Source organism: Suncus etruscus, chromosome 15 (assembly GCF_024139225.1).
Source record: "Suncus etruscus isolate mSunEtr1 chromosome 15, mSunEtr1.pri.cur, whole genome shotgun sequence".
Lineage (NCBI taxonomy): Eukaryota > Metazoa > Chordata > Mammalia > Eulipotyphla > Soricidae > Suncus > Suncus etruscus.
This window is the reverse complement of record NC_064862.1, coordinates 85269166-85278740: the sequence shown is the minus strand read 5'-3', so window position 1 is coordinate 85278740 and position 9575 is coordinate 85269166. Positions and strand designations below refer to the sequence as shown.

The following is a 9575-nucleotide window of genomic DNA, read 5'->3' as shown; positions in this document are numbered from 1 at the left end:
GCAGCCGATCCAGGACCAAAGGTGGTTGGTTTGAATCCCAGTGTCCCATACGGTCCCCCGTGCCTGCCAGGAGCTATTTCTGAGCAGACAGCCAGGAGTAACCCCTGAGCACCGCTGGGTGTGGCCCCCCCAAAAAATTTTTTTTGGGTGGCCCGAAGCGATAGCACAATGGGGAAGTTGTCTGCCTGGTAAGCAATCAACTCAATTTTGAGTCTAGGCATCCCATATGGCCCCTTGAGCCTATCAGGAGGGATTTCTGAGTAGAGAGTCAGGAGTAACCCCTGCTCACTGCTGAGTATGGTCCCCCCCCCCCACTTAACCCCCTCAAAAAAAAAAGTAAAATTTGAATTATTTGAACAACTTGCTCGAACTTGGCATATTTTTCAAAAGTGTCTCTGGAATATTCTAGAACTTCCAGGTGTTCATTCCAAGGCCTAATGTCTGAGGACATTTCCCTTTGGGGCCACTCCGGGTAATGCTCTAGGGAACCTCCTGGCTCTGCACTCAGGCCTCACTCCTGGAGGTGTTCAGAGGATCCTACGGGATGCCAGAGATGGACCCCAAGTCTGCAGCCTGCCAGGCCAGCACCCTCCCTGCTATGCTCTCGCCCTGGCTGGCCTCCTTTGTCATTTGCTTGCTAAGGGCTCAGGAGTGCTCGACAGATGTTTTCTCTCAGTGAAAGGTTTCTGTCCACAGTGCACCCTCAGATGCCTGGCAAAGGCCGAGGAGTGATTGAAGCGTCTCCTGCGAAGCTCACACTTAAAAGGCTTCTCTCCCGTGTGGATGCGTCTGTGCGTGGTGAGGCTCGAAGACTGCGTGAAGGTCTTCCCGCACACGGTGCATTTGTAAGGCTTCTCCCCCGTGTGGACTCGCTTATGCTCGATGAGGCTCGAAGACTGGATGAAGGTCCGCTGACATCTGTCACACTTGAAAGGCTGCTCTTGAGCATGCATCCTCCGGTGGAGGCCGAGGGCTGAGGCCCGGGTGAAGCTCTTGCGACACTTGTCGCACCAGAACGGTCTCTCCCCTGTGTGGATTCTCAGGTGTTCGATGAGGGACGTGGAACGGAGGAAGGTCTTGGGGCACTGGTCGCAAGGAAAGGGCTTCTCTCCCGTGTGAATTCGCGCGTGCAATCGGAGCGATGACACCTGGGCGAAGGTCTGCCGGCATCGGTCACACCCAAAGGGTCTTTCCCCCGTGTGGACCCTCACATGGTCAGTGAGGTGTGAGGACCGACTAAAGGATTTGCCACACTCCCGACACTTGTATCTGACCTTGCCTCTGTGGACCCTCAGCGTGGCCACCTGCAGCAAGGCCTGTCCACGAGCCCTGAGTGCCAAGGTATTTTCTTGGCTGGGGATTTTCTTGGAGGTCTTGAGGGTGAGGGACGGAAAGAAAATGCTGGCACATTCTGGAGAGCCAGAGGCATTCTTTCCTGTCTGGGTTTCCACGGGACCCGCCCGGTGCCTTGAAGACTAGAAGCCTCGACCCTCTTCTGTGCCTTCACAGGGGCTGAGTCCAAGAGGAGGAGGCTCCTCGCGAAGCTCTGGGTCCTCGAACCTTTTGCAACACTGTTCTTCAGCACCAAAAGGGGTGCAATAAGGCAGGTTGAAAGACACTGAGATGGTTTTCCCAGGAGGAGACTTCTTCAGAGTGAGAATACATGTGCCCACTGGCCTGTCTTTAGAAGGGATCAGTCCTCCTGGCTCATCCTCCTGGGGATGAAGATAGGACTGTTGGCTGTGGTTCATTTCACACTTGTAGTCTGATGCATTCCCTGCAGGCTGGCTGCATCCCTACAGAGGAACAGAGAATTATTTTTCAGTGGAAGAGACCCACTATATTTTTGTTTCATTTTGGTTTGTCTGGCCACACCCAGCTGTGCTGGATTAATTCCAGCAGGAGGGTTAACTCCTGCTCTGCGCTCAGAAATCACTTCTGGGGCCCGAAGAGATAGCACAGCGGTGTTTGCCTTGCAAGCAGCCACCGATCCAGGACCAAAGGTGGTTGGTTCGAATCCCGGTGTCCCATATGGTCCCCCGTGCCTGCCAGGAGCTATTTCTGAGCAGACAGCCAGGAGTAAACCCTGAGCAATGCCAGGTGTGGCCCAAAGACCAAAAAAAAAGAAATCACTTCTGGTAGTAACCTAGGGACTCTATGGGGTGCTGGAGCTAGAATCGAATTCGAGACAAATGCCTTGCCCCTTTTACCAAGGAGGAAGCTGGCTATAGGGTAGAGATGATACCAAAAAAAAAAAAAAAAAAAGGAATACCTCCATGTCTTGGGGCACTTAATAACCATAGGGCACTTGCCTTGCACATGGTCAACTCAAATTTAATCCCCAGCACCCCTGATCCTGAGCCCTGCTAGGAGTGATCCTAGAGCTCAGAGACAGGAGTGAACTCCTGGGGCCAGAGATAGTACAGTTGTACAGATAGTACAGAGATAGTACAGAGATAGTACAGGCCTTGCATGTGGCCCACCCAGGTTCAATCCGCAGCATCCCATAGAGCGATTGCTAGGGAAGAACAATGAGTAATCTCTGAGCACTGCCGGGTATGGCCCCAGAAACCAAAACAGAAAACCAGGGATAGCAGGAAGGGGGGTGCCAAAAGATAGTAACAGAAAGTATTGTATAGCCTGTACCTAGCTGACCCTCAGTGAATCCTTGGCACACATATGGACTGAGGAGAACAGTCAGGAATGACCGCTAAGCACCCAAGTGTGGTCCTAAAAAAAGAGAAAACAAAACAGAAACAGCACTGCATAGTATGGTCTCTGATTTTTTTGTTTGTTTCGGAGTCACCACATCCAGCAGTGCTCAGGGATCACTCCTGGCAGGGTCTCAGGGAATGAAGGTCAAGGATCAAACCTGGGTCAGCTACGTGCAAAGCAAATGCCTTCCTCACTGTCCCATTGCTTCTGGCCCCAGCAGAATATGATTTCTAATATGTACACTACTCACTAACAACAGATCCTGACCAGGGAAATTTTCAATCGAATGACAGAGGCTGGAGAGATAATATAAGAGGCAAAGTGCTAGCTTTGAACTCTATATGTATGTTGTCTCAGGCCCACCAGGAGTGATTCCCTGAGCACAGCCATGTGGCCCTGCTCCCTCAAATACAAAAAGTCTTTGCTTATAAGTGTGAGTCTTTCTTACATAACTAAGAAAAAAAATCACATACCATAAGGGCTGGAATGGTGGCGCAAGCAGTAAGGCATCTATCTGCCTTGTGATTGCTAGCCTACAAGGGACTGCGGTTCAATCCCCTGGTATTCCATATAGTCCCCCAAGCCAGGAGTGATTTCTGAGCACACAGCCAGGAGCAACCTCCTGAGCGTCACCGGATATGGCCCAAAAACCAAAACCAAAAAAAAACAAAACAAAACAAAAATCACATACCATATTTCTAGTAAAATCATCAGATATATTCCTATTAAACATCAATGAGTGGCTTCAGAAAAATATCTCTTGGGACCAGAGTGTTAATACAATGTAGGGTACCTTGCGCAGAGCAAATTCAAATTCTATCCCTGATACCCCATAAGATTCTCTCAGCACAGCCAGGAGTGACTCCTGAATACAAAGCGAGGTACCAGCCCTGAGCACAGCCAAGTCTGGCTCTAAACCCAAAAACAAACAAAAGCCCCAAACACCTCGGGCCCAGAGAGATGGTACAATTGGGAGGGCATTTGCCTTACACATGTTTGACCCTGGCACCACATGATTCCTGCGTGCAGAGCCAGGAATAAGACGCATGCAAAGCAACCTTCCCCACTGTCCTAACACTCAGGAACTCTAAATATTGTTTTTGAAGCGACAACTCTTACCGTGGGAAACCAAGTGGGCTCTTCTTTGCCAAAACTGAGCGGATGAATTGACAATTCCTTGAGTTGTTGTCTCCATGCTAAATAAAACACAATATTAAATAAAGAATCTGAAGGATGAGGGGCCTTGCCTTACTATGGATATATTCCTATTAAACATCAATGAGTTGTTTCAGAAAAATATCTCTATGGACTAGAGTGTTAATACAGCAGGTTGGGTGCCTTGCATATAGCAAATCCAAATTCTATCTCTGTTACCCCATAAGATTCTCTGAGTGCAGCCAGGAGTGATTCCTAAATATAGAGCCAGGTATAAGCTTGCCTCACCTCGCCTTGCCATGTCTCGCCTTGCCCTGAGCCCTGAGCCTTGCTTTGCCTTGTCTTGCCCTGAGTCCTGCCCTGTGCCTGCCCTGACCTGTCAAGCCCTGCCAAGCCCTGAGCCCTTCTGAGCCCTAAACACCACCCCACCCTACCCTGTCCTGTCCTGCGCCCTGCCCCGTACTGTATTGTGTGCAAGGCAGACGCCTACTGCTATGCTATCTCTCTAGCCCCTGGTAGAGATTCCTGAGTGTAGAGCCAAAAGTAACCCCAGAACTATTCTGGTATGAACAGAGAAGGAGAAGGAGGAAGAAGAGGAGGAAAAGGAGAAGAAAGGGAAAGAGATGGAGGAAGAGGAGAAGGGAGAGGAGGGAGAGGAGGAAGTGGAGGAAGAGGAGGACGAAGAGAAAGCATGTCTGACACACACCCACAGGCTCCACACCCTCCTCACCTATTCCCTGAGCCCAGGGGCTCTTCCAAACTCACCTGCAAATACGCCTCTCTGCAGCCTCCCCAGGGCTCCTTCTTCTAACCAGGAGATCAGCACAGGCTTCACCCTGCAATGCCCTGACCAAGAAGGACGATTTGTGGATTAGAGCCAGTTAATTAGATAGGTTGCACCATGTCCAACCCTGGTATCAAGTCTGTATCACTAATAAAACAGGTCAAGTTATAGGCCACAAAGATGGGCAATGCTCTGTCTTCACATGCCGCTGACCCTGGTTTGATTCCTCACACCCTATTGGTCCACTGAGTACCACTAGGAGTGAGCCCTGAGCATAAAGAAAGGAATATCCGGGCCCGGAGAGATAGCACAGCGGCGTTTGCCTTGCAAGCAGCCGATCCAGGACCAAAGGTGGTTGGTTCGAATCCCGGTGTCCCATATGGTCCCCCGTGCCTGCCAGGAGCTATTTCTGAGCAGACAACCAGGAGTAACCCCTGAGCACTGCCGGGTGTGACCCAAAAACCCAAAAAAAAAAAAAAAGGAATATCCTTGAGACTCCCCAAGTGTGGTCCAAAAACAAAAAAACTAGGACCCAGATAATACAGAGGGTGGAGCAATAGAACAGCTCTAACCTGAAAGAAGACCAACCTGCCATCATATATGGTTTCCAAAGTCCCTTCAGCATAATATCTGGGTGTAGAGCCAGAGCAACCCTGAGCACTGCCAAGGGTGGATTCCACAATTAAATACAAATTTTTGAAAAAGGGTGCTACAGGGGCCGGAGAGATAGCATGGAGGTAAGGTGTTTGCTTTGCATGCAGAAGGACAGTGGTTCAAATCCCAGCATCCCATTTGGTCCCCTGTGCCTGTCAGGGGCGATTTCTGAGCATAGAGCCAGGAGTAACCCCTGAGCGCTGCCGGGTGTGACCCAAAAACCAAAAAAAAAAAAAAATGGGGGGGGGGGTGCTACAGTAATAGTCCTATACTCAAGGCTGTCAAACTTCGTGGCCTGTCAGAATCACACACCACACACACACCACACATCCCGCCTGATGTGGGACCCACACAAGCAGCCCCAGGGTGACACTTACCTATAGCCCGAAGGTGCTGGTAGGTCTCTAGCATCACGTCTCTGTAGAGCATCCTCTGAGAAGTGTCCAGGCTGGCCACTCTTCTGGGGAAAAGCTCACGGCCACATCTAGGAAGGTCACTGCATACTAAGCAGCATACACAGGAGGGGGAATCAGAGGCCAGCACCACCCCAGAGTCCTAGAGGGACCTTTCCCCTCTGCCCCCAGGAGAAACCAGCCTCCATGTCCTTCTCTACAGCCTAAAGGGAAGGGCCCTGGAAATCACTCTAGGATGCCAAATCAGCCAACATGACATATGGACAAGAATCTAGAAGGTTCTTGGAGGTGCCAGCTTTGCACACAGATACCTAGCCACTCGGTCCTTTGAGCACAGAGTCAGAAAGAGCTGGAAAAGCAAGTCTGGGTGTGGGTTAAACACAATACTCCCCTAGACTTGAGGAGAAAACAGCAAAGTTCAGTGAGCGACTCCAAACCGTGCTTGACCAAATCAGTGCTCAGAGCTCACATCCACCCCAAAGGCCTCCCAGAGCAGTTGACTCCCAATCAGTATGCCTTCTGGAAAGATCTTTTGCTATTTTGCTCCATAGGGAAGGCCTTGCAATGTTCAATCTTCAGCATCCTGTATGGTCCCCTGAGCCTGCAGGGAGTGATTTCTGAACTCAGAGACAGAAGTAACCCAGGTGTGGCCCAAAAAAAAAAACAAAAACAAACAGAAGAAAAGCAAAACAAAACAGAAAAAAATCTTGGGGAAGCGGGGACCAGAGTGATAGCAATGCTGACAAGGATGAGTACCTTGCACGTTGCTGATCCAAGTTCAATCCCCAGCATCCCATATGGTTCCCGAGCCTACAGGGCATAATTTCTGAGCTCAGAGCCAGGAGTAACAACCCTGAGCACAAGGTGTAGCCCCCCGCACCCCGCAAAAAAAAAAAAAAAACAACAAAAAAACAAAAAAAAAACAAGAGCAAAATATTCTTGGGATCAGAGACATAGTCTGGTAGGTAAATCACTGGCCTTACACAAGGCCAATCTGGGTTTGATCCCCCTGCATCTCACAGAATCTTAAGGACCCCCCCAGGAGTGATGCCTGAGCAGAACCAGAGTCAGCTCTGAGCAATGACTGGTATGGCCCAAAACAAACAAGCAAAACCCTCCCACCCTACAGAACAGCAAAAAGCATGAAATCCTGAGACCACTCAATCAAGGTCTCAGCCTCATACTGGGGATTATTGGCAGCTGGGGGACCAAACTCAGCACCAAACACCGGAAATGGTCTGGTTCCTTTCATAACTCTGGAGACAGGCAACTCAAATGCTGTGGGCTTATTTTATTATTTTTTGGGGGGGTCCACAATTACAGGGCTTAGAGCTTACATCTGACTCACACTGCTCAGGGCTCACTCCTAGAAGGGTTAGGGGATCCTATGAGGGTGCCGGGGGATTCAAACCCAGGTCAGTTACATGCCAGTGCCTGTCCCGTCTCCCCATACTATCCCTCTCTGAGCCTGCAGTCGGCCCCTACCTGGGGACAGGACATCACACAGTGCGTCCCCATCTTCTTCCACTTCAACTAACACTAAAAAGCAGCAGCAGGTCCTTTGCAGAAGCCCTGGAGGAGAGTCACAGCTGTGAGTATTAGAGATGAGCAGACACCCCTGCCCTGACCAGAAGCGCATGCACTGGGAGAGAAAAAAATTCTGATGGGCCGCACCCTTCCATTCCTGGGCACCAGCTCAGATCCATATGAGGAGACATAGCCAGAGGGTCCTCCTAGGGATGCAGAAGTGGGTTGGGATTCAGGCTGTGGGGGGACAGGAGTGTCAGCCTCGGTCTTCAATAAGGAAACTGCATCCCTGAGCCCTGCAACCTCCCTGGACCCCACACAGTCCCTGGAAGACCAGGTCAGGGCCTCACTCTGAGGCATGAAGCCCTGCACATCAGAGCTCCCAGCAGGCAGGCAGCAGCGTCACCCCCTGGACTCAGCCTTAAGTGGATCTGCCAAAGGGACTGGGTGTGAGGTGGGGGACAAACCCTCTGCTGCCCTCCTGGACAAAAGGGTCACCTCAGGACTCAGGGCTTGAGTATCACCCCAGTTAAATCCCGCATCCCTTGGGTCCCTGCTTCCTCCTTTATACTAATCCCAATGAACACATCTGAACCTCTTGTGCAGGAACAGTGGAAAGCGTCCAAGCAGCATGTTGTACAGCAAAATTAACCCAATAACTAGCGTTTATCAGGGCCTTGATGTGACCTGTGTTTGGCATTTGTAACTTCTTTTTTTTGTGTGTGTGTGTTTTTTAGGGGGTCACACCCGGCAGTGCTCAGGGGTTATTCCTGGATCTACACTCAGAAATCACTCCTCGCAGGCTCGGGGGACCAGATGGGATGCCGGGATTCAAACCACCGTCCTTCTGCATGCAAGGCAAATGCCTTACCTACATGCTATCTCTCTGACCCCCAGTTGTAACTTCTAAAAAATCTATATTATGGGGCAATGGCGATATGACAACAGAAGGGCTTTTTCTCTGCAGGAGGCTGACCCAGGTTCTGGTGAGACCAACCAGGAGTGATCCCTGAGTGAGCTCAGGTGTGAGCTCAAGCCCTGAGCATCACTGGTGTGGTCCAACTCTCCCCCAGCCCAAAGTTATTATTTTGCATAATACCCTCCCCAAAGAAACCCTTTCCTAAAATACTCACCTAACAGCCTGGCGTCAGTCAGTCACAGACAGATGTAAAGTGGGGTTTACTCTGCAACTTGACAGGCGGAAAAAATTATTTATCTGCAACAACAGAAAATCCAAAGTCAGCGTCAGAGTAATATTAGAGTGGTTAGGGCTCTTGCCTAGCAATTGATTCACCTGATTTTGATCTCTGGTACCCTAGATGGCCCCTTGAGCCTGCCAAGAGTGGTCCTTGAGTGCAGCACTGTCGGGTGTAGCCTCCAAATAAAAAAATTAAAAAATCCAATGTTTCAGGGTCCAAAGCAATAGTACAGACAGATGGTATGGTGCTGCTGCCTCACAAGCACACGACCTGGGTTGGAGTCCAGGCATCCAATTGGGTCCAGAAGTAACCCAAAGCATGGCAGGGTGTGGACAAAAAAAAAAAAGGAAAGAAAGAAAATAATCCCCAAGTCTGCTGGAAATCCCACCCATCGCCAGGACCACGCCCCCAGATAGTCCCGCCCCTCGTGGAAGCCAATGAAAATAAAGAACGGCGACGCGGTCTTTTCTCATTGGTGGAAGCGGCCCCGCCCTCGCTGTCAATCAGGAGGTTCAACGGCAGCTCCGGGCCCTGCCTTCGGTCACGTGGGTGGTTAGGCCCTCCGGGACCATCGGGGGACGAACGAGACGCGAGCGGCCCCGCCACTCACCAGGCGGCCACGGGAGGCGCTGCGACCCATCGGCCCTCACGGTCCCCCTTCGCCCGGGGCGCCACTCTCCAGTCCGCTCCCCAAGGGAACAACGGCGGCTGGAAGCCTGTTTGACGGTTAGGCCAGAAAAATTGCGCCCGGTGACGTCATTCTATTTCCGCCAGGAGCCTTAAAGGGCCAGCTCCGGGTCAGGGCAGGTCATCTCTTTGACAGCTAAGGTGGTTATATGCCAGGAATCTTCCTCAGCAACACCAGTCTGCTACCTTCCACCCCAGCAAAAAAGACAGTCTCATCAGTTTAATACAGCTATCTTTGTATTTGGTAGGGTGCTGAGTAATTGTAGGGCCTCTCACAACAGATTTTGTGTTATCTGCTATTGAACCATAATCAACTTGTGCATTTTCATAAAATGAAATTGAGGGCTGGTAAGGTGCCACACAGACACAACACATAGATGATCTTCATATTTAAAAATTAGGGTTTTGAGGGGCTGGAGCAGTGGGGGCAGCGGTAGGTAT

At 50.6% G+C, this 9575-nt stretch overlaps 1 protein-coding gene across 1 annotated transcript; it reads right to left on the bottom strand.

Annotated features, from left to right (window-relative positions):
- Window positions 1–326: 326 nt before the first annotated feature.
- Window positions 327–2278, bottom strand: LOC126030071 (zinc finger protein 678-like). The gene is made up of 2 exons (XM_049788271.1): window positions 2273–2278; window positions 327–1373 (listed from the first exon to the last, which is right to left on the bottom strand). The coding sequence occupies exons 1-2, from the start codon at window positions 2276–2278 to the stop codon at window positions 627–629; spliced, it is 753 nt and encodes a 250-aa protein (XP_049644228.1). The 3' UTR covers window positions 327–626.
- Window positions 2279–9575: the final 7297 nt, after the last annotated feature.